The sequence below is a fragment of the Podarcis gaigeae genome (assembly GCF_964106915.1).
Source record: "Podarcis gaigeae genome assembly, chromosome: 3".
Lineage (NCBI taxonomy): Eukaryota > Metazoa > Chordata > Lepidosauria > Squamata > Lacertidae > Podarcis > Podarcis gaigeae.
The window spans coordinates 36,503,224-36,529,025 of NC_139680.1; the positions used below are offsets into that span (position 1 = coordinate 36,503,224).

Consider the following 25,802-nt stretch of genomic DNA (forward strand, 5'->3'; position numbering starts at 1 on the left):
AGAATAGTCACTGGCCTAAGGTCACCCAATTAACTTTATGGGTCAATGGGGATTTGAACTCTGTTTTCCCACATCCTAGTCCAACACCTTATCAACTGCACCACATTGGCTCAAGTCCCCTCCTTCATCTTTGTCCTCCTCCACTTAACATGTTATATTGCAGCACTGTCCTCTTCAGCAGTTATTCCTTCAGAGGGTGAGAGGGCTCCCAAAGTCATATGTGACAAGGGAGTATAGGTTGGGTAGCACAAACTCTGTGAAATTTCATCAGCATCTCTGAAAGTGCTGGACACCATCTCCATCTTTCCCTGAGCTACCTCCCTATGAGCAGACTTGCCATTATTCATCTCAGAGGATGATTGTTCTCTTACCTTTCCTCAGAGAAAGTGGGAATGTTATCATTCTTGTTAATTCATGTCCTTGAGGGCAGCCTCCCACCACAGGTGTTCATTGAAGCCATGCTTCTTTCTGGACAACAGGAATATGTGGGTTAGGCTCCCTGAGATGCATTCCTTATAATTTCTCCCTCTATATAACTTACGGTTTTTAGTTCTGTTTTACAGGCATGCAATCCAGTTGATGTGCGCTAGTTTGTTTTTATAGGCCTGTTATGGCCTATAATGGATTTTTGTTTTCTGGTGTGTGAGCTTGTTTTGTGATTTTGGGTTTGCTGCCATGTTCTTTGGTAAGAATCCTCTAATTTTTGCAGTCAGTTTTGGAGAAGTGACTTGTCCTTAATCATCAGGTGGCACCACCACCTAGCTATGTAGGAGGGCAGGTCTCAGAGATGATGACTCCCCTCTGCCTTCCTCAATAACTAGTCTATATTCATCATTATTGAGTGCTCTGGAAAATTTATTCAGGATAATAAACTCCATATATTAAGTAATCTAAATATAATTCCGAAGAAAGTAACCTAATATAAATTAATTGCATTCTGCATTTTTATGGCACTCTCACAAACCACTATGTATCAGGAGAATGCAGGAGAATGTCAATTGCTTGCACAACAAGAAAGAGTGCAGTTTGGTTACTTCTGCACAGAGACTGATCCCCATTGAAGTGTAGACTTTTTACATGTTCAGTTTTAGTGTGCAAACCTAAGTATGGGTATTGTTATGTTTTTAATGTTTTGGGGGGAGCTGCCCAGAGTGGCTGGGGCAACCCAGTCAGATGAGTGGCATAGAAATAATAAAATTGTTGTTGTTGTTGTTAGAAGTTAGCTCCAGTCTTGTTGAAAAATAAACTGCAAGTTGTGTTGGAACAAATGGCCCAAACAGATGCAATGCGGGATATCTGTGATTGAATCTTCTAATATGTTGTCTTTACTTCAGCATAGCCGAAAGACTGCCAATTTGACCAGAAAGCAATGCTGGGAGTGGTGTTAGGGCTTCCACCCAATGCACTTTCTCTGCTCTAAACCACCCCACAATGCTGTATTGTGAAAGTAGAAGATAGAGGAAAGCAACATCAAAATGAGGTGACCCTCATCCAGCTGCCTAAGACAGATGTAAGCTTTATTAATTTGCTCAGCATACTTTAATTTGATGTGCTGGGACAGAAATGTCCTTCCAAAGTATCCAGACCAGCACAATATTCATTTTTGGTTCTAGGATAAGTTACAGGCATCACTCCTGATGAAGATTTTATCAAACTGCATTGGACAACTTAATAAAAATTCATTTATTCTTTACACCTGTTTGAGGATACCTCCTTTTTTCTTTTATTTGCCTTTTGAAAACTAGAGGCTTGGTCTAGTATCTGCATTTCTCCACATGGGTCTAACAGGAGGTTTGGGAGTAGATGTAGATCATGGAAATGGTTTTGAAGAGAGGAATAACCCTCCTACCCCAGTACTCTTTCCCTGATCAAATTAGCAGCCCTCACAGCTGCCTCAAAGTGGGGATGGCAGCCAGGAGATCTGATCAGAGACCTTCCTGTTGCATCTGTTTCGACCCTAAAGCCAAAACTTGATGTGACACTGATCATGCTGTTGTCATTTGGTGATTATCATAGCATCTTAAGCAGTTATGCCTGTGCAAATGTTAAATACAGAGCTATTTAGCAGTGTAATGGATTGCTTTCTCGCAGTCCTTGCACAGTCCTTTGATGGATGTTTTGAACTAAATGTGGCAGTTGATAGTCAAAAAAATTGGCAGATTTAGGGTATTCCACAGAGATGAAGGAGCTTTCAAATATAGCCATTCATATCCTTCTCAGTCTGTCACTGAGCACTTCAATCAACGGGTTGTGGGTTTGTTTCCTTGCTCCAGCTGTAGCTCTTTTTTTCGTCTTCTTTTGGTGTAGCGTGAAGGATCATAAAGGATCATAAAAGAGTTGCAAACATCCAGTCAGAATCCTTCTCAGGTGGCAGGGGAAAGGAATTCACTGCTCAGCATATCTTGATCAGTTAAAGACTGCTATGTGACTTATTTTCCATCATGATCTTCAAGAACAATCTTTTGAATGCATTGAGTTTACAAGTCCAGTCCACTCCACAAGCACATGTAGAAAGTCAACTTCACAAATGTGGGAATTTCTTATCTTGGAGACACCCCCAAGATAGAGCCTCAATACTTTCTAGAAGCACATTCTTTAAACTTGGTGTTGATGGGCTAGATGAGGCACTCCTAGTTGGAAACAGCATTTTAGTATTATGTAGCTCAGTTGACACTTGATTTATGGCTGTGGCTGATTCCCCTTAGTGTTGTTATCCATGTCATGCACTTAAATTATTTTATAATTCTAATTAATATGTGATTAGTCTAAATCAGTGTTTCCCAAATTTACCTCTCCAGCTGGTTTTGGACTTCAACTCCCATTATCCTTAGTTAGCAGGTCAGGGATAATGGGAACTGCAGTTCAAAAACAGTTGGAGATCCAAGTTTGGGAAACACTGGTCTAAATCTTGCACCTACCCATTTCAGCTACATTTCTACCTTGTGTTGCAGAGGAATAAACCAGGGCTTCATAATGCAAAGACCTCATACCATTGGCTTTGCTGGAGACTCTTAAGGATATGGGGAAAGAATCATGCTTACTATTTTGTATTAATATTTAGTTGTTTTACTAGTATTAGTATGTTAATACCATGTTTGTGTTGGGACTGGTTCTGAGAACTATAAGCAAGTGTCTGAGATTTTTGTAGGAAGTTGTCTTATACCAAATCAAGTTGATGGTCCATTCAGCTCAGCATAGTCTACTCAGGGTTTCCCCAAACTTGGGTCTCCAGCTGTTTTTGGACTACAATTCCCATCATCCCTGACCACTGGGGTCATGGGAGTTGTACTCCAAAAACCCAAGTTTGGGAAACCCTGGATTACATTGAGGGGCAGCAGCTTTCTATGGTTCATAGCAGGAGTCTTTCCCAGGTACACCAAGTGATTCTGCAGTTTGAACCGGGGATGTGGAAGGCAGATGCTCTACCATTGAGCTACAGCCCTTCTTCCTTCCCTTGTGGCACAGGAGACTAACATCACGGAAAGCCCAATTCCACCTTATGTGTGTTTTCTCAGAAGTAAGCCCCCTTTAGTTCAGTGGGACTTCCACCTGAGTAAAGATTTATGACATCACTTTGCAACTTGATAGTGACCAGTGTTCAATACCAGCAGCATTTAAAAAAAACAAACAAAGTGATTATGCTCAGGAGCATCATTCAGTTGTTCCTGCAGCAGAAACCAGGAATGAGAAATGAGTGCAGAATACCACAGCAGGCTGGGAAAGCAGGCCACAGATCTACTGAGCAAGCACCTTTCAGAAGTTTGGCATTAAGAGAGCAGGGACCCAAACAGGTGAGCATCTAAATACAAAACTCTGTTGGAGACGAGTTATGCTCACAACAGTAAGGCCCCCTTCTGCAGATCTTTCCCTCGCTGCACCCCAGCCTTTTCTTGATATGATAAGCTTAGAGATGTTCATTTTTGCTTTTAGCAGTGTTTTTGCTGATTGGTTTGTTTTGCTCTTGTTTTCGATCCGAATTGCCGAGGCATCAACAAGTTTCCTGGTGGTCCCTGCTTCAGTTTTTGTTGCCTCATACAAATCCTGTATCAGCTCAGCCAAGCTCTGAATTGCTCCAAAGCACCCTGATTTGGCTCAGGATTCACTGAAACTGCTGTGCACTCCTACTTCATATGCCATGGAAGTATGGAGTGCCCAGGCTGCGGGGAAAAGGAAGATCCTGTGTTCAAAAAGTCTTTGATAAAGTATATGGAAATGAAATACATTGTCCTTTCTCTCCTCAGTGTTTTTGCATATGCTTATTTATTGCTTATTCTGCACCCCAACTGTCCAAGGCTACATGTAAAAGATTAGTGGCTTGCCCACGCTGCCAAAGTTTATAGTGACCCTATGTAGCATTTTTAAATATCCCTGTCATTTAAGGAAAAATTAACAACAGCAGCAGTCTTTCACCAATCATTGGCAAACACACAATTTTTAATTTCCAGGAAGAGTTTTTATGTTTCTATTTTAGGCCTGTGGCAATAAGCACTTTAATAAGGCAGCACATGACTAGAGGCCATGGTACATGTTGGGAGAAAATCACAAAAAAATCTTCATCACCTATAATCTATAGATTAAAAGCAAGAGTGGGTAGACTTCAGGCTTGAAGGATCTACCCTGGACCTTATCCAACGAAGTAGTTCCATTAGCGCGAGGATTTTAATTTGTGCAACAGAACTCCCCCTTCCTTTCATCTCTTTCCATGTCTGCTCCCCAAATCTGTGCCAAAGGGTTGGGGGGAACCCGGAATAGATCTAAGCAGTACATATGAGAGCATGCAGGGAGAAGAGAGGGGTAGGAAGTTCCATTGTGCAGCCAGAAGTCCTTGCACTAGTGGAACTATTTCACTGAATACAAGCCCTTCTTTTTCTTTCATAAAACCCTGAAATCTACCAAACGGAGCCAGGGGCAAAATAGTGTTAGAGGCAACACAGAATCAAGGGAAAGAGTGCTTCCAAGCACATGCTTATCCCCATCCAGTTCAGGATAGAACTCTCGATCTGGTCACACAGAAGCACACTTCTGGTTTTCCCACCATTCTGCTCTTTTCATCTCAGCAACTTTTTTGTTCTTCTTATTGTTAAATAGCTGAAAGTCAGAAGCCCTGCTGATCTGCACCAAATCACTTAGTGATCTAATGGTACATCGCCATCTGCCTTCTACCCACCCCTGGATTAAAACATCTGAAATGTCCCTAAATTCAAAGGTGAATTTGCAAAGGAGATAAAATATAGATTCTCAACTCAGCGTGTTCTCAGGAAGGCGTGTTTTTTAAAGCATCCAAAGAGTGCAATCCTCAAGACAATGGCACTGCTTTGGTTTGAGGGATTTAGTCAAAACAGCTTAACATCACAACCCTATCTATGCCTGTTCAGAAGCATAGTTGTGTATTATCTATGTAGCATTGATAATTATATTATATTATACTATGTAGACTGCCTAGATTTTTTGTGAATATAAGTGAATATAAGATTGCAGTCTAAAGCACAAATTCCATACTGTACACTATTAGCTTAAACCCCATTGAGTGGAATTCAATGTAGTGGACATGCACATAGGGGGAATGAGATCCACTCATGCAGTGGGACTTTCCCCCCCTCTCCTACCCAGAGTCGTAGCTAGGTGATCTTGCGCCCTTGGCAGAACCATCCAGATTGCACCCCCTAGCCATGGACAAAATAGCTCATCATTCTGCCTCTCCTCCAACCCCCCCCCCTTCAATTCTCCCCCTATTTAAAACCATTTCTTATGAGGCAATAATCGATATATTTACAGTGGTACCTTGGGTTACATACGCTTCAGGTTACATACACTTCAGGTTACAGACTCCACTAACCCAGAAATATTGCCTCAGGTTAAGAACTTGCTTCAGGATGAGAACATAAATTGTGTTCCGGCGGCACAGCGGCAGCTGGAGGACCCATTAGCTAAAGTGGTGCTTCAGGTTAAGAACAGTTTCAGGTTAAGAACGGACTTCCAGAATGAATTAAGTACTTAACCCGAGGTACCACTGTATATTTATGGACATGTTTTTCAGCCAATTTGGGGGGGGCATCGCCTGTACCCCTGGTCGGGGTCCACCTCACAACCCCCTAGCTATGGCCTTGCTCCTCCCCATGTACCCCCTAAGCCTGTTCTGAGGGGGGTCCCCATAACCCCCATAGCAGATTTAAGGGGCACGCAGTGCATGTGGAGAAGAAGGGAGAAGTCCCATTTAATGAGTGGACAGTTCTGCACACACAACAGCTTAGTTTAATCACACCCATTGTCTTCAGTAGGATGCCAGTAGTGTGTACAGGACTGCAGCCTTAATGTGAATTAGATATCCCGTAACTTTACCGTCTTTGTAGATTCATAGCCTTGGGTCCTAATTTTTCATTCCATTAATGGTAGGAGCTTCCATTCACAAAAGGAGACAACTGTCTCCACACCTCTGTTCTGGCCAGCTTAAGCTATAGTCTCCCAGTTCAAACATTGCAGGAGACCATGGCTTAAAGAACCAGGAAATAGCTGAAGCCAAATGCATGAAGGGACAAGAGAAAGGGAAAGTCAAGGAAATATAGTAACACAACTCACTTCCAGTCCAGTAAACCATTTGTTTATTGGCCCAAGATGTCTGAATCCTGATATCTCCTGTGGAGCACAAATGTGCTTTTTGTGTGTGACCTTGGTGTCATAATTGCTGGGATCCACAGTTTGGCACCAGTGGGTCTCAGTATCTGTCATCGGCCTCATAATGTCTTTGAAGCAGGCAAAATGTATATAGTTTATCTCTGGAATGAATGAAGATAGAAAAATGGCCAAATTATAGTTCAGATTGTGCTCTCCCCCTACAGCGTCAATCACTTCCTTTCCAGTGTTCCATGTCAATACTAAATCCACACCTCATGAATTTTACATAAGTCCAGGGGGAAATATCTACCTATTTAATACAGAATAGAAGGCAGCAAAGCTGGTATGAAGATCTTGTTTGGCTGTCCAGGCATTATAACTGAGCTACTGCAATACATAGCATATGCTCATTACTTTAGTGTTACTGTGATAAATCCTATGGAGTTGAGTTTCTTTTCCTAAGGTTTATTTCCTGAGCAGCTTCAAATCTCATTGGGTTAAAATTTGGTTTCTAGCCCAGATACACATTTGTTTTGCAAAAATAATATTTAAATGGGATTAATTTTTGATTTAGAGATCAGGAAGAGAAAATCTCAGGGCTTTTTGTTTTTGTTTTATTGGCAAACGTACACATCCAGAGGGTGTTTAGTTACATTAACCAAAATGCTGAAATCCTCCTATATACTTGAGAAGGGAAAATATAATTGCTAATCTGTCTGATTTCAACTGCAGTCCGTAATCCAAACTGTACAGACTCAATGGGTATTTGAATGGCAGAATATTTATATCCATATTCTGGTATTTGTTCATTTCATATATTCAGTATTTCCCCCCTTGTTTAAATGAAGCATAAGAAAGATGCTAATCAAATGAGTCACTTGGGAGTTTAAAATGCATTGATATGAACTTTTCAGAGAAAATGTTATTAGCTGCTGTGGCCTGAAGGAGGAATATGAAGATTCCCCTTACACAAATTCCCTTGCAACTGGTTGTGAGATTCAACTCAATGACCATGATTCAACATAGAGTTAGGCCTGTTTGAGTTTATTGATTTCAGTGGGCTTCAGCACACCCTAAGCACACTCTTCACTGAACTGTGTACCAAGGATGGGGAACCTGTGGCCATCTAGGTGTTGCTGGACTACCAACTCCCATCATCCCTGACTATAGGCCATACTGACTGGGGCTGATGGGAGTTGAAGTCCCATAAAGTCTGGAGGATCAGAGGACCTCCCCCATCCCTGCGCTACCCTATAGCAATGGAGTGCACTAGAAGAGTAAAGGAGGTGAAATGATTGAGGTTGTGAATCTGTTTCCAATATTCTGACTACCTGATTTCTAGTAAGGAGAACAAAGGTTCTCTTTCTGACTAAAGGAGTGAAGTAAGAGTACCATTCTCAGGCAAGATTCCTGGCCTGCCCTTTCCAAAGACAGATTGAAAGAAAGCACTTTTCTCAACAAGGCAGATCCTGCGTCTTCCTTCCATGTTTACACATAGCATCTGGCCAAGTGGTGTTTGATGTGAAAATCAAAGATGGCATAATTGTTTTTCTAAATGTGGTGTTAAGGAGAAATATTTTGTGGTCAGTCTTCCTGTGCATAAATTTCCATAACTATCTGACAATAGTGGAAGTTTTCTGCACCATCCTGCATCACTAAAGTAAGCCCATAGCACATAAGAGTAGGCTTTATATCCTGTAAGCACACTGGCGTGCAATTACTCAGTTAATTAGTAACTGGAATCAGGAGTCACCAATGTGAGTAAGGGAATAACAATCCACTCAGTAATAAACAAATCCTTTTTTTCTTATATTGGCAAGGATTCATCAGAGGAGAATAATGTGGTAATTGGTGTACATTATGTGATAAATGCATTGCTACATGAATAGTATTTTACAGTAGTACCCTGGCACATTCTCAGTAATCATTATTTTTAATTATACAAAATAGCACTGCAGTTAATATGACATTTGCAGCATATATTTCAACAAGACTTAAGACTCATGCATGGGCATGCTATCTACAAAATGTGGCTGCAAGTGCATCGTGTGCAGCCTGATCATAACTCTGTGATCAATTTTGGCACTGCCATCTTTGTGCGTGATTCTTGCTGCACAAAGATGCTCAAAGGTAACATTTTAAAGCACCAGGTCTCATCTCAATCTAAAATGTGGGTCCTGAATGGGGCTGAATTATTGTTTCAAGTGCAGACTTAGCCCAACAAGGGAGTGCATAACCAGCAAGTAAACTCAAATAAATAAAAATTAAAAGTAACATTTGACAAAAGGATGGAGCTGAATGAGCACTCCAGTACTGGGGATTTGGAGAAGGGGAATGCTCAGTCACTGAGGAACCGAAGAATTAAATATGCTCATGCTCAGAATCTTATTTATTTTGTCATAGTATGTAAACTCTGGCTTTCAGGGCATTGCATGTTTTTACTCTTCTGTTTATTAATAATTTTACTGTATTGCTTTGTTGTTGGCTTGTGATAACACAGGCTGTCAAATTGCTATTGAACAGACCAGAAATAGGAGTAGGATGAACAACCTTGAGGAATGCAGTGTTTTCTCATGCACCTTATACAGTACATCCAGTGCTAGGTGACTGCAATATATCCAAAAGAGAAGGTTAATCTCAAAAGAAGATGCTGTGATTATGTACGATGAATGGGAAATAACTTGGCATTCATTTTGCTTAAACCTCATCATATAGATAGGCAGTCCTGAGACTCAAAGTCCTCATAAGCAGGGATCATTTTCAAATATTCATATATTTGAATATATTATCAGACATAAGGAAATACATTTATAGGCCATCTTCTGCCTCTAAGGTAGTTCACAACAATAAAAACGCAATCCTGAAACAATTAAAATTGTATCAGGATGATGCTAGAGTCACAGAAGTTGCCCTAGCTGAGAATTGTATTGCACCATTCTGAAACTGGTCAACCTGGGCAAATAAATTTAGCTAAAGCATTTCTAATTTTTAACTTGACATAGAACCAGCAAGTAATATTGGTAGGTGTGCCACTTTACAACTATTACACAAAAACACATACACCTTGCTTTATAATATAACCGTATAACAAAAGAAGGAACAATTAGGAAAACATTCCCAATAGGAAACAGGATATTTCTTTGTCAATAACTTAATTGGTTCCAAGGCTAAATCCTAGGTCCGAATAAGCAAGCAGAGTTGCCCTGATAAAAGGGTGAGACACATGCTATCACATGTCGTTACATCTTTGTACAGCAAATATGTGTTCAGCAAATACAGCATCCTGTGTGATGCTCTGCAGTGAGAGCAATATGACATACTGCTGTGGCAGGCTGTTCCCCATAAACCAACAAGGGGCATTCCTTCAGGGCAGCAGCTCTGCCTCTCTTGTAAAAGCTGATGGCTCCAGCTGGGAGCATTGAGTATTTGCTGCTGCTTTTGTGGTTTGAGGTCAGAGTTACAAGCCTGAGCCAGTGACTCAATAGAGGAACCTCAGGGAAGTTCAAAGCACAAAAGGAAGCATGATTGGATAGGTTTTTTTTGGGGGGGGGATAGGAAGGAGGACAAGTCTGGTACCATTATTGTGGCCAGATATCTTGAAAGTTTCAAACATACTGTGGTTTCAGCTAAATAACCATCCCTAAGAAAGAAATTGTGCCTTCTTCAAATCAAACAGAATTCAAGTGCTGTGGCATTAAAATAATTTAATTTTGACACAGTTTATTTAGGATATATATGAATAGGTAAAGGTAAAGGTACCCCTGCCCGTACGGGCCAGTCATGTCCGACTCTGGGGTTGTGTGCTCATCTCGCTCTAGAAGGCCATGAGCCGGCGCTGTCCTAGGACACTTCCAGGTCACGTGGCCAGCATGACAAGCTGCATCTGGCGAGCCAAACCAGCGCAGCACACGGAAATGCCGTTTCCTTCCTGCTATAAAATGGTACCTATTTATCTACTTGCACTTAGGGGTGCTTTCGAACTGCTAGGTGGGCAGGAGCTGGGACCGAATGACGGGAGCTCACCCCGCTGCTGGGATTCGAACCGCCGACCATACGATCGGCAAGTCCTAGGCATTGAGGTTTTACCCACAGTGCCACCCGCGTCCCTCATATATATGAATAGCAAACCTTTAAATTTAACTGCTTTCTAATTCATAGCTTTCCCCAAGGAATTTAAAATTAAACTTTTGTGGTGCTACTGAGAATTCTTCATGGTAGAATGCCACTCACCACACAGAATACATTCCCCAAGATTCCATTTAAGGAATATAAACAGATTAAAACATGAGCCCCAGAAGTACCAATATACAGTTGCATTATCTTGACTCAGACAGGGGCATGCAGGGGCAATTCCTAACTCACTGAGTGTTTGAGACCCCATGGCTATCCTCACCTGGTTTAGCCAGCCAGTCACAGCTGTTCCCAGGGTGTTGCTGCTGTCTCATGCTGACAGGTTCTAGGAGCCACAGGTGAGAGCTGAGTGCAGGGTGGGGACCAAAGATTGACAAACTACCCCAGAAGGAGCACGACATGTCCCCCGCCAGAGGTATGACCCCCCCTCCCCTAACATCCCATATACCCCTCTAAATAAATACACAGGAATATACTCCCCATACACAAATGTATGTTGTGAACAATGAAGCTGTGGAATAAATTTAACTAGTCACATTATTATGCAGCCTTGATTTATTATCCTTATTCTGTCAATTCTCTGCTATAACTTTCTGCAAGTTTTCATGACTGCTGTTTCATTTTCCTTTTTTTGAAAAGCCAGAACTGCCAATAAGATTTTGTTACCCTTCTCCAAGTGTGGAGCTCAAAACCATATTCATGAGAGATGAACTTTTGACAATATTGAACCCTGCTCTGTGTCAGTCTTAACATCAGGCATTCCCATAAGGCAAATAAGGAAAGCATGTCAGTAAGATACTCAGGAGACAGTTTGCAAAAATCATGGTGTTTGGCTTGGATCCAAAGTAGAGCAAGTTTTAGTCCACTCAGTCAATGGATTTTATTCTCTCCCCTTCTGGAAACAACATAGAGATGCTGGTATTGCCATTTGTTCATCAGTCTTAGGTGTCATCAACACTGAGTTCACATGGGAGTCTTTCCCACCTGTACTTGGAAATGTCAATTACTGAACGTGACTCCAGAGGCAAACTAGGTCACCCATGCATTAATACCTTCAAATGAGGTCCCTGTGGATAGAAAAAAGAGATGGAGTAAGCCCATGAAGTATAATGGCCACAACTTTTAAAACATGTGCATTCAAATCATAAACCAATAAGACGGAATAAATTTTGGAGGGTATGTGTGCAGGGAGATAATTTAGGGTCTTATCCACCCAAGGTACTGACCTGGATTTCTTTGCTGTAGTTGTCCTTGGGTGGTCTGTTCATGCCTGAGCACTTTGCCTAAGGAGAGACATGGGCAGGTTTCCATGTCTCTGCAAAGGCAGCTCCTGATGCCACAGTTGCCCAAATCGGAGTTGTGGCATGGCAGTGGCTAGCCCAGTCCACAGTCACCTCACTTTACCCAGGATGGGCCATAACCTCTCCACACACATGCATCATTCCACACACTGCAGGAAGGGGTAGGTTCTGCTTGTATTCATTCTCCATGCTCACTAATACCTTCAACGCTCATTTAAGGCCTCTCTCCCTCCATTGCATTGTCCAGTTGCAATGCAATGGCTTGAGAGTACAAACAGAAATGCCCATGGGTCAATTCACAGTTCAGTATGAGCTCAATAGTTGGACTTAGCCAAACCTCTTTGAATCGGCCATGCATGTTAATACTGGCCCCCTTTTAGGAAATTACTGACACAATGGTGTATAAATATTCAATATTTGCTTTCCTTTCTGAATCCCATGAGTCAAAAGTGCACCTCTGTGTTTGGTAGAGCAGCACACATGGTAGAGCAGTTCTTCATAGTAAATAAATATAAATAGCACATCCTTCACATTTCAGCTAGCTTAGGTCCAATGTGCAGCTTGCCTTTGCAGTATGCTTGCTTGCTTGCTTGCTTGCTGCAAAGCCGTTTCCCCAAGGCTGGCTTTCATGTTTCAGTAGAAGCATGTTGAAGTTCCATAATCTGCACTACATTGTTGCCTTGATCTCATGAGTATTTCCCATGCTACAACCTCACCTCCATCAAGGCCTCTGATGCTGGCATTGGAAGTAACTGCATGGCATTCTAGACAACTAGGTAGAGTGGGTCTGATGACATGAGGCATGGGAATCAGGCCCAGGAGAGGTGATTTTTCAAAGGCAGTCTGGCTGCAAAAGTAACTTGCAGAGTAGCTCAGATGAATGCAGTGTCCAAAGCGCTGCATTGTAAATTCTGTACAGTCAGTAGGGCTTCTCAGTCTCTTCTGTCCCTCTCTGCCATCAGACAAGCCAGCCTCAAACCTCAGGAAAATTGTAGTTGTGGAGTTCGAGTTAGCATATTGGAGAAGAAGGAGGAGAAAAAGAAAACAGAAGTCTACAACATGCAGGCAAAACTTTGCCCAATGGGGCTTTGGGGGTTAGGGGCAAAGAGTCTTACATTATCTAAGCCTAATGGGTGTGTGAGCCAATTTACCTGTTCTTAGAAGGCCGAGAAAATCTCACTCTGCTCTCCAGCTTGTAGTGTTTCTGCAAACCTAGGAGTTGGATACAAGTGGTGTAATTTAGAAACAAAGTCCAGCTGCACTAATCAACTCCGGGAAATGGTAGCTTTCATGAGACCCACCTCTCAGGCAGCTGCCCTATCCTTTCCATGGCCAGTTCACCCCTGAGTGTATTAAACGTCTCTGAGAATGGATAATAACACTGCCTTTATGTGTTAAGCCACGTCAGTTTCCCTTAAGCTCCCATCTTCTTTAATATTTAATCACCCCTGATAAATGTATTTCATTTGGGCTTTAACAGCGTGTCACAACAAGACAAGATTCAGAGGGATGAATAAATTGAGTAGGTGAGGTTAATCAGTAGCAGGTATATTCCAGTATATGAGTGTGTGTGTGTGTGGAAATTAGACAATATATACCAATTATATATGTCTGTGTGAATTACAACATAAATACTAATTTTTCACACACACACAATTTAAAGGAAAATAGTCCTGGAGTTTTTAGGCGTTTGTGAGTTTGAAGGCTACAGCTGGCCTGGACAGGGTACCGAAGGAGATCCTGAATAGCGCAGTTTGGGGGACTCTCTTCACCCCCGCCCCCGTCTTTTGCTTTGTTTATGACTCGGCTCCGAAGCCATTTGTAGTGCCAACTATTGAGCTCGCGGGGTGTGGAAGGCAAGTGGCGCCTGGTGGGATAGGAAGGCGCGCGCTTCGGAGCACAAATGGCCGGGGCTCCAGAGTCCGCGCTCGCAGTCATCGCCGCGAACAGACGTGGGAAAGCCAGAGCAGGAGGGCTGGTTCAAAGGGAGTTGAGAGGAGGAGGAATTTGAAGGTGAAAGCGCTCTTCCCCTCCCTCTCCTTCTCTCGCCACCTCCTCTTCCCCCTTGTTTTTAAGTGCCTTGGGGATGGAATTGACAGCACTCGCTGTTGCTGGCAGGAGACTTCCTGGCATCCGTGCACAGATAGCTTAGGCAATACATGAATCCCTGCATACGAAGCCTGGTTCTGGAAACCGGGGGGAGGGGGCGAGAGAGCTTGTGCGAAGGCATGTGAGGGGGAAGGAAACGACACCCGCCTGTTCCAATTCGCAAAACACTAAATGCGTGAAAACTGGTTTGATTCCGAAGAAGCCGAGCCGTTCTCCTTGAGGAGAGACCCCGTAACCCCTTTGATTCACATGGAAAAACAAGGCGATTCTCTCTTCCCACCCACCACCCACCCCTACCACCCCTTGCTCTTTTTCTCCGCACAAGGAAAACGCGGGTTGATACCATTTTATTGCTCACCGGGGAGGATTAGAGAAGAAGCGTTTGTACTTTTTAAATTGCTAATCAAATCAAGGGTGGCGTTTTCTTTCTTTTTTTCTTGAGGCTCCCCCCCCCCTTTAAGACAGGGTGGTAGTGGATAAAGCCCCTGCAAACGATCTCTTCGCGCTTGTGTGTCCCGTGTCCCCCCCCCTCCCCTCCTCCGCCACACACCCACCAGCACCATGGAAAGGAAAAGGAGGGAGGGAAGCAGGGCGAGTTGGACGGAGGGATGTCTGGAGGGCGAACTGGTGTCTCTTGAACGATGCGCTGCCCTGCTGAAATCCACCCCTGCGCTGGAGCTCAGGCGAAAAAGGGAAGAGTTGGAGAAGGAATCAGCCGCTGCCGCCCGTTTCCAGGGTGAAATCCGCAAGGCTGAGCTTTAAAACCCACAAGGAGAACAAAATAGCTACACCACCTACGAAATCCTAGCCAGAAAAAAGAAGACCCAGAATTGGCCAATCTAACCAGTGTTAATCAGACAGATATTACAGAGCCATCTGCATTTAAATTACACACACACACGCACGGAAAAGAGGGAGCGAGGTAATAGCTTCACAAAAACGTGGCAGAGCTGGTATGAAAGACGGGGGGGTGGGAGAACCACAAGGGTCTTTTGTTTTATTTTCCCCCGCTATGAGTTTTCGCAGTGATCTGAGCAGTTGGGAAAGCGGCGGGCAGCGGGGAAGGCTTCCGCTTCTACGGCGAGCCGAGAGAGCTCTTACAGAGCCCTTTCAGCACCAAGAGCTCTGGACAGCTCACTGCGCGCCGCCGAGCTGCCTGCTTGCCTTCTGTCCCCCTCCCTCGTCGCCTCTCTCGCCCCCCTCCCCGCATTACTGTACAGCTGGAGATGCATCTAAATTAAGTCCTATTCAACAACAAGTAGATCTCTTCTGTCCGGGAACCACACTAGACTCTGCTCTCAATTAAACTGCATTTTCTCTTCAAGGAATTGACCGTCAGCCGTAATTATCCCGATTTTCTTTCTCTCTCTCTTTCTCTCTCCCTCCCTCTTTCTCTGTCTCCCTCCCTCTCTCTTCTTGCAGGAACGACTCTTTGGGAACCTGGTCCACCCAGGGATGTAAAACTGTGCTTACCGATGCATCACATACGAAATGCTTATGTGATCGTCTCTCTACCTTCGCCATTTTGGCTCAGCAACCTAGAGAAATAGTAAGTAACAAAGGACGGGGAAAAGAAGAAGAAAAAAGCCCTGAGTTTAATGCAATGACTGGGAGGGTTTTTGGTGTGTTTTTTTATGTGTCCAGCATTAACTCAGATGAGAAATTGTATCAGCGTTGCAGGTCTGGAAAAGACTGGCTTTTCTCTTATCTATTAGCAGTTCTTAGTTTTTGGGAACGAATTGCTGGTTTTGCCTTATAACTAAATGCTGGTCAGTTTCAAGTGCTGAGGTACTCCTGTTTTCTTAGAGAAAACTTAGCAACTGTAATGTAATGTATTACAGTCCTGTGTTTTCTTTTTTTAAAAAAAAGAAGGGAAAAAAGAATATACAGGATTTTTTTTTATTGTTGCTGGTAGAAGCAGGAACCTAGCTACACTAGTTAAACAGATTGCAGTTCTGCATTGGGCATTACAAGAAATCTATGCTGTCGATATATTGTAAAATAGACCCTCTAGTATGAATGCAATGATGAAGATCGAGAAATAGGAAGTCAACAGTATTAATGCCTATAAAATAGGTTGGTTGGTGTTTTTTGTTTTTTGTTTTAAAGAGCAAGCACCTTGAAGCTTTAAGGGGAAAAGATTTTCAGTGTGTGGCCAAGGTTCTTCTCAGCAGTAAACTAAAGTATTTGGCAGAAATAAACTTAAAAACCTGGATAAGATATACAGTTTGCCTCACCTCAGTTACAAATTGTATCTTGATAAAATGCAATTTATACTGGAGCCTTGAGGCTTTTCAGCAGCACACTGGAAATCAAGCAGCAGATCACTGCAAACTTCCTGGTCTAATTGTTTTGAATGTGTACATTTTGAAACAAAACAAAACCAACAAAACCAGTGTAAATGCTTGTGTGTAGGGCAAAGGTGGGGTGTTGGAGGTAATTTCATAGCTCAAAAAAAATGGTTATTCTGCCTCAAGGTCATTTATACTTCAGCTCCTATAAATATTAAACATTAGAAGTGCTATTGTTTCAGAGGTCCAGATCTTACAAATGATGCATATGTTTTGTTCTCTTTTTTTCATAAATTGGTACTCTCTTAGCTGCTAAGAGACAGAAAGAAAATGAATGCTGGCTTTAAGGCAAAGTTACTGTAGAGTTAGAAAGTTTGATCTTGTATTTTGGATAAGAAATTAGTTGGCATTACATTTGTCAGAATAAATCACACAATTTGTTTAGAACATTGCTATCCAAATACATCTGCCTTTCAAGGAGGAAAACAATTTTTACTTGTGTAGTTTCCCCCCCTCAAAGCAAAACCTAGAGAGCTTTTTAATGTCAGTTAATGTTATGGGTGGCCATCAGACTGTTGGCTTTCCCTATTCTCTCTTTTAAAAAAAAAATCCATGTATTTATTTTCATGAGATAAAATAGACTACTGAGGATATCATCAAAGACCAGTGGGATTACTGTCTTGGTATTCTGTAAATACCCAGGCCTCGGATACTTTAGGAGCTAGGACAGAGGCTGAAGTAGAGAGACGTGGTTACTTGTTGGCAATGCTACTTAGATGATGTGGCTAATCACTACATCAGATATCCATCTCTCCTGTTTTGGTTTTGTGGTTTAGTTACTGGAACATGGTTTTATCTGATAGATGTTTGTTATGACCCACAGATCATGGAATCATCTGGTGCTCCCTCAGTAACCCTTATAGTAGGCAGTGGCCTTTCATGCTTGGCTTTGATCACGCTAGCAGTTGTCTATGCAGCACTATGGAGGTATGTAATTGAATCGTGTGGGTTTAAAGAAATGTGCAATTATTCAGAACTGAGGGGTCATTGAAGAAGGGTTTCTATTAATCTAGGAAAAACAAGATCGCTACTGCAGAAGAGTTGTAACGTATTAATAAGTCTGATTAGGTTGACACGGTTTCTGTTCAAGCTTGGCCTGGTGGTGATCAAATGCCCTATTTTCTCTTCCTATTCAGCATTAATGATATCTGCTATTATTATCACCATTTCTTCTCAACACTGGGGAGCCACATTCAGAGCTCCACCACCGTCAAGGGTTTCCCCTTTCAATTCACTGGAGAAGAGTGTGTGGACCTGCCATTTCAGTTGAGAATCCCATATATGGGATACATTAAGGACTGCATCTCCCCCATATGAACAGACCCAGGCCCTGTACTTGACATTTGAGACCCTTCTCAAGAGGTTTAGAGGGTGGCAGCACAAGAACAGGCCTTTTCTGTAGTAGCTCCCCATCTGTGGAATGCTCTCCCGAAAGAGGCTTGCCTGGTGCCATCTTTACATATCTTTAGGTACCAGGGGAAAGCATTCCTTTTTACCCAGGCCTTCAGCCATTAAATAATGCATGGCCTGTTGAAGGTGGTGAGGGAAAGATTGTTATTAAGTTTGTTTTGTTATTATGCTGTCTATTATGATGCTTTGTATTATGCTTTCATTATTATTCTCTGTAAAATATGTTTTAAACATTGTACATCACCCTGGGATCTTTTGATAAAGGGCAGTATATAAATCAAAAAATAAATTGTAAATAAATAAGATGAAAAGAGCTCTGGGTTGAAGTGATAGCCCTTCATTGTAATCACACTTCTAATCAGTGATTTCTTTTTAAAATGAGAAGTTGGATGATATCTACTCCAGGATCCTGGCCTTATGACACAAACAAATGCTGCTCACTCAGACTTTGGGTCTCAAAGGTTCCTCAGTAATTTCTGACCTGAGGCAACTTCACACATTCGATTTTGCCTTAACACAATGTTCCTTGAGTGTCCCCAGGTGAACATTAGCACAGTGAACGTCCCGCACAAACTGAGATTTCCTATAGTGATTTCCACATGCCCAGCTCTATTTGATGAGATCCAAGACATGGTCTGTGTGAGAGATGGGGAAATCTGTGGCCTTCCAGTTGTTGGATTCCAATTCCCATCCAAATCTCAGCACAGCCAATGGCCAGAGATTGTGGGAGCTGTCATCCAACAAAATCTGGATGGTCGCACATTCCTTATCACAGCTCTTATGCGAACGCATCCTCATGGATCATCTTGAGGATTGACTGTGTGAGCTGCCCATAGATCACATTCACAAATGAAAGCCATGGAGAAATTCCAACTGAAGCTGCTGCAGTTTAGAAGTAGGGGGGATGAATCTGTCTGTGAGTTGTAAAATGACAGTGAATTATGATTACAGCTCATCCTTTCCCAAGTGGACATTTATTGAAATTATTATTTTTAAAATAGTTTTAAAAGAACATTATAGTACTAACTGATGGTTTATCAGTACTATTTATTGCTACATGACACTGATGAAACAAATAAATGATTAAATCCACATAAAAACCATAGGTGAATACTCTCATAGTTATACATTTATCTAAATCAGAGCCTTCCAAACTTTTCATGCTTGTGACACACTTTTTAAGAAATGTATCATTCTGTGACACTGTAGCAAACTGGAGGTTAAACTAACCCCTTTTCAGCCCCAGGAGGAGCGCTGGGAGCGTTTGCGTGACACACTTACACCCTGCAGTTGACACACTAATGTGTCGCGACACAGAGTTTGGAAAGCTCTGATCTAAACAAACACAGTGAGCCTAACAGCATCATGGTGGGGAAACTTGAGGGGTAATACATCACTGTCCTCACACCTAATTATTTGGCAGAGCTGGCCCAGTGCATTGTGGGATTACTTTTCTAGTACTTGAAGGAGTCTAAAACTAGGGAAGCCTAGAGTTAGTATCAGTCTCTAAATGATAAACTTGGTGCTGTCTATAACCAGGAATGTTACACCCAACTGAGGTTGTTTGTTTCCAAAATGAGTGGAAATGTGACGCACCCCAGTCTTTAATAAAAGTAGTAATGCACAAACAGCAACAACAACAAAATGGAGCAGAGCCTGAATTATTTGAATCCTTGGATAGCATGTGGGATTCTTACCTACAGTGAGTTTTCTTTAGTACAGGGAAGGACATATATCTGAGGAGTCCACTTTGTTCTAAGGGCAGGATCCCAATAGGTGGCAGGGATTTTGGCCACACAAACTAATACTTTCCTCTTCTTTTAACTTTCTAAAAATTAATTCTGAAGATAGGAACAAACATTCATACTTTCATGTATGGTACAATCATGTTTTACTTCCCAGCCATAAAGGCTTTACGGTAGGGTGACCAGATGCAAAATAGGACAAGGCTTCCCCACCTTTAATAGTTCTGCAGAAGAAGACATTGCAACAGCTTAAATTGCATGGCAAGCTGCAACAGCTGAAATTTTGTATCCTGCACATCTATTGCAGGTGTGGGAATCCTGCCCTCTTTTGCATCTGTCTGCCTTACTTCACAATTATGGGGCACATGCACTCAGGCATACCCCCAGGTGTCTTACATGAAACTGAAAGAGAGATGTAACATTAAAGAGTGGAATGGCTCTCTCACACACACTATTAGTTATTTATGAATGAAAGTATGCTCAGGCTCTCACAACACTTTGATTGGAAACCAGGAGGAGTAACAATGGGCAGATAAAATTGTTTTGGAGAACAGATTTGCACCATGGGCTGGCAGCAGACTTAATGCAAAGCAAACCACTAGAAACCCCAACATATTTCTAGTTGATCCACAACCCAGTTGAGTAGAAGAATTTGGATTGCTATCAGAGTCCATAGAGATGTGCTTAAATATTTTCAGCACAACTGGCTTGTACATCACACTGATAATTTAACACAGGAATATCTCAAGGCAACATTTTTTCACTGGCAAGGACAGATGAAAGTACAGTATCAGGGTTTGGGGCAACAAATTATTTGGTTTCCTATTCCTGTGAAATTATTCCTATGACTTAAAAAAAAAAAGACAAGTTTGCTTACTTAGCTCTATTTTTTGTTAGAAGTGAAATGGACTTGTGTTGATCATATGATGTTCAGTTCCCTAGTGCAACAATAAAATTAGATCACATGGGGTAGTATTCAACTAAGATTTACTCAGGGTAAGCCCATTGAAATTAATAAACATGACTAAGTTAGGTTCATTAATTTCAGTGGGTCTACTCTAAGTAAAACTTAAGTTGGCTAGTACTCATAATGCTTTCATAATTTACTGAAGTGGACTAATGTCCATGCACCCTTCAAAAAGGTTTTCTCAATGCAAAACTAATATTCTTCATTATGCAAGGCTGGTGTGGTGTTTGCCTGTTTTTGCTGCAGTTGGGAAAGGGGTTCAGCAAAGAACAGGGGGAGGCATCTTATGCAGCAGAGCCAATAATTGAAAGATGGCTACTTTTTGGTAGATACTACTTGATCCTCAACCATATTTTGCTCTGAATGATTCTCTGTATCAGACAGCATGCAAAAGTGTATGTAATATATACAAAATGAGAACTTTCACACACTAAAAAAGTTTCCTAAATTACTGGCAAAGCAACTATTGGCAGTGGTGTGTATGTGGAACTGTCAACTTAATGCATTATTTGGCAGTAGCATAAATTATCTGTATTCTAGCTTCTATGCACAAGCTATTTTGTAAGTACCGGTATAACCTAGCATCATAATTAATGAGTGGATTAAACTTATATGCTCAAATATTCCTATCACACAATAAGCAGTGAGTGTCTTATTGAAATGAGTGGCAGCTGAGCAAAAGCACTAATTTTAGTAGGGCTTCTGTAAATCATTTCCCAGGGGGCTGCAACCAGTCATAAGCAGCTATATTGCTCTAGAACTAGGTGGTGCGAGCTGCTAATTTCAAAATGCTGTATCATAAACATCAAGGGCTATGAACTCCAATTACCAACACACATGTAGCAAATCTCTTGGAATTGTTGGAGAATTATGGAGAACTTGTTTTTTTCTTATCCAATTCTATTATTAATAATAAAAAATAATGATTTTAAAAGTTATTTTCAGACTTCTGAAAGAAGGCATTTTATTTTTCAGAAGTGCTATTTAAAACTTTTAAAAATGTCAGATTTTTTAAAAAAATTACAATATTGGTATGCAATGTATTTAGATAGCCTTTTTTGTGTGTCTTTCTTTGGACAGATACATCAGATCTGAGAGGTCAATAATTCTAATTAATTTCTGCCTGTCTATTATCTCATCAAATATTCTTATACTGGTTGGACAAACGCAGACACATAATAAGGTATGAATAAACTACATTTATATTATAATTGCATTCTGTTTTTGTATAGCTGAATACATTTGCTCTTTTTTTGTCCAAAAAAATTAAGGTGATTTTTTAAAATTGCAGATAAGAGCCAAATAAATTATTCAACATGTTGCCTATGTTGCCAAAGAACCCCCCTTTCAAACTTCCCTTTGATAACCTTCCCTCTCAATAATTAGCATTTTGTGTAGCAAAGTTGTGTAAATTTCAGAGCTAAAAAACCTCAAAGACATGATACATCAAAAACACAGATTCTGGCTCAAATTGGTGTTGTGATGGGATTGTATTTTTGTCATTTTTGGTAGCATACCGACATTCAATGGGAGGTATGAAAATAGTTATAGCACAATTTTATTTTTATTATTCATAACTAAGCTCCATTGAGTTTAGTGGAACTTACTCCCAAGTAAATAGTACAAAAGATTTCAGCCTTAAGGTATTATTCTTGAAGATTTGAACGGACCTATATGCCATGTGAGTGCTCTAAAAACCCTGATTTAGCTGGTGATAATTGTTGTGTTCTGCATATTCATTGCTTACCTTCTCTTTACAGTGTGACTTCTTTTCTGCCTATATTTGTGTATTGATATTGGGACATGCCTGTCAGGCATCATTCAACCTAGTTGAAATACATGAGGTTATTCCGTGATCCTTTCAAACTGATCCTAAACCCAGTACGCAGCAGTTCCATTCAAACCAATGTCGCTTACTTTCCTGTATTGGTTTTGGGTCATATTACCTATTAGCTTCAATCCATTTACCTTTGTACTGTCTTATGGATCAAGATGATATTCAGTCATGTGGAAGTATAACTAATATGTGGATCATGGCTAGGCATTTGTGCAGGCAACAAATGAAAATTGCAGTATGAGTACATTGGCTTTCTCGGTTAAGGCAAATTGGTGTTTTAAGATATGCACATGTGTTTGGTGCATGGATTCTGTACTCTATGGTTTTCCTGTTCTAAATTCTATGAGGGATTCCTGGCCTCGTTAATATTTCCAGATGCTGGTAAATTGATTAGTTGGAGAGAGAGAGAGAGAGAGAGAGAGAGAGAGAGAGAGAGCGCATGGTCTGATCTCTAAAACCTGCTGCCCCAGCAAATGTATAATTAGAAGGGCATATCTAGCACTGTGTCACTCCAATATTGTTAGTGTAAATGTGTTGCAAGGGTTCTGTGTTGCAGTGGATGATCCATGACAAATGTTTAGGATTGTGGGATGAAGCTGAAGAGCTAATATCAGCATTTTGCCTTTAAGTGCATCTGGGCCAGATTGATGTTGAATATATGTATGTGTGATACTTTAAAAACAGCTGCTACTCGTTTTAGCCATTTTCTAACCAATCCATCAAAATCAATGAGTATTCTACCACTGATTTCAGTTAGATGTTCTTATTGTTCTCAAGAAGGGGAAAGCAAATAGACCTCAAAAGTTTTTACTTTACAGCTATGGGTATCATAAAACTGTGCCTCTTTAGGCTACCATGGTATTCCATTATTCCTGCACCTCATGTCATAGGGTGGGTTATTAGATTACACTTAATCATGCATTCAAGTGGTAGTGCAGTGTGGAATTAACTCAAGCAACTACCACAGCAGCAGCAGCAGCAGCAGCAGCAGCAGCTGTGCACAAAGCATGGCAAAAAGCTGAAAACTGGGTGAGTTTCCTCCTCCCATCTTTTGCTGCTCACTCAGATAGATTGTTCATGTGAGGTCTTAAATATAATTCATGAATTAGCATTCGTATCTGAAATGACACCTATAGCTCCCTATACAGAGCGACAGAGAGAGAGAGGGAGAGGGAGGGAGAGGGAGAGGGAGAGAGAGAGAGAGAGAGAGAGAATAAAAGAGATGAGCCTTCTCCTATGGTGTGTGATCCCACACTGTTGGAAACTCCCTGTCCTTCTCCCTTTGTATGTGTGTGAAGATTCCCATCATCCTTCCAGCAGGAGGAAAGTGTGTGCATAGAAAAGGGGTGTGTACATCTTGATCTATTCAGATTATTGGCATTTCCAACTAAATGTATCAGCTATCAGTGAGAAAATGCTCACTATATCACTTCTGAAAAGGTATTTTGAGATTTAATGCCCTGTCTTGTTTAAGTGCTTCTGGATTTCCTCCCCACCCCCAAAATGAAATCAAAGCAAATTTACAACCCAGCTTTGTTCTAACTTAAAAACGATTTTGCAAAAGGTTCCCAACCCCTAGTCTATATCATCTCTCAGTCCATAGATACGAATTGCTGAGAAAGTATATTATATGGATTGAGGACAGAGTAAGGAATTCTGTGCCAAAATGTGTCTTCATTAATTACTAGCAAAATTTAATTTTAACACTTTTGTTTACTGCCTAGCTAATATATTTTGATACCAGCTCAGCCTTGCATTTTGTGCAATCTCATGTGTTTAATGCTAAATTCCCATGTATGGACACAATTCAGCAAAGCTTTGTGCTGCTTTGATGGAGGTCAGATATTGTCATACCTTTCTGATTAAAATTGGTGGATATGACAGTTCAAAATGCAGGTGTGAAGCCAGGTCTGTGCTTATATTTCTCCTGCATGATTTATTTGTTCATGCACATGAAGATATTTAAGCTTGGAACTAGCATGTCTCCAAAGTTGTCTGTAAATCTATAGTGTCCAATACAGGTTGAGGGTGAATTACTATAACCAGATTCTTATTTGAGATTCCAGTTTGTGGGTTTTGTACTCTGATTCAGTATTTCACAGAACAATAATACTTATTGGGGATTTTTGAAAGGGAGATATAACCCTGCTCTTCCCACTCAAAACAGATTTAAGGCCATGTTCAAAATATTATCTTCTTATAGGACCCCCATGGCAACCTCTTGCATTTCTCTTCCTACGCATTTCAGCTGCTGAGTGCCTTTTTCACATCCACCCAGTTATGAAGCCACACCCCCATTCTTCAGACCCTTTCCTGCCCCTGCTTTCACTTTCAACCGCATTCCCATGCCTCCTAATCCCTCCTTTCTTGCAACCCCCTCTGCACTCTCGTTTTTACCTTCAGCCTCTTTTTTCCTCCACTCTCCTCCTTACTTTTCTTAACTCTCCCTTGAACACATATCACTCTCATTTCCATGCCCTGTCCTCGCTCCCTTTGCGCACATATGCCCCATTATCAACTTCACCCCCTTTTTCTACCTCCTCTTTTTTCAACTCGCCTGTGCACACAGACCACTCCACTTTTCCATGCCTCCTCCTCTCTGTGCATGCCCTCTTGGCTCGCACCAACCCTTGCTGATATATGTTTCTGTATCTTTAAGATCAGTAGAATCTTAAGAGCAAGGCTGTCAGCTAGCTTGTTCAGTTAGAGAAGGTTAAGTTGAGGGGTGTTGTATATATGTGGGTGCTCACTTGTTAATAAAACCTCTCTAAATTGCTACACAGAATCTGGAACTTTATGTTGAAAGCAACAAATGGTAGCAGGAGTGAACTACATTCTTGGAAGTTAAGAGCTCCACATTCTATATCCCTCTCACTTGAGAGAGTTGAGTAATAGAAGAAGGAGAAGTTTAAAACAGCCATTTTATTTCCTTTTTGTGTCCGTCCGTCTCCTTCTCACTGTACTCAAATAATGGTAGACGTTTAAGTAAAGTGGGGGTGGAAGGATACTGATTTCAAACAATGGCAGAGGTTTGAATAATGCAGGGATATAATGACACTGAGGGGTTATTTTTCAAGAAAACAGACCAGTTTAACAAGGAGATGGATAGATCACAGAAGCAAACACCAAAAAGCTAACACAACAAAGCCTCCCCAAATTCCCTTAATGATGTACTCAACCATTGTTTTACTTCCCTCCTCAGTATCACCCCCTGCTCACTCTACCCAAACTTCTGCGATTGCTTAAAACCACCAGTTTTCCCCTCTCAGTTTTCTCCAGCTCTGCTTTGTTCAACCCTCTGCTGTTGCTTAAAACTGCCATTTTCCTATGTGTCTCTCT

The 25,802-nt window shown here is 41.4% G+C and overlaps 1 protein-coding gene across 5 annotated transcripts in view; it reads left to right on the forward strand.

Moving 5' to 3' along the window:
- The window catches only part of ADGRB3 (adhesion G protein-coupled receptor B3), a 455,754-nt gene that overhangs the window by 330,840 nt on the left and 99,112 nt on the right, over positions 1–25,802 (forward strand). For all 5 annotated transcript variants that reach the window (XM_083729828.1, XM_083729825.1, XM_083729824.1 and 2 more), the window contains 3 exons: positions 15,576–15,702; positions 17,328–17,431; positions 21,707–21,809. In XM_083729828.1, the coding sequence (XP_083585954.1) occupies positions 15,576–15,702; positions 17,328–17,431; positions 21,707–21,809 (334 nt within the window). The remainder of the gene's footprint in view (positions 1–15,575; positions 15,703–17,327; positions 17,432–21,706; positions 21,810–25,802) is intronic.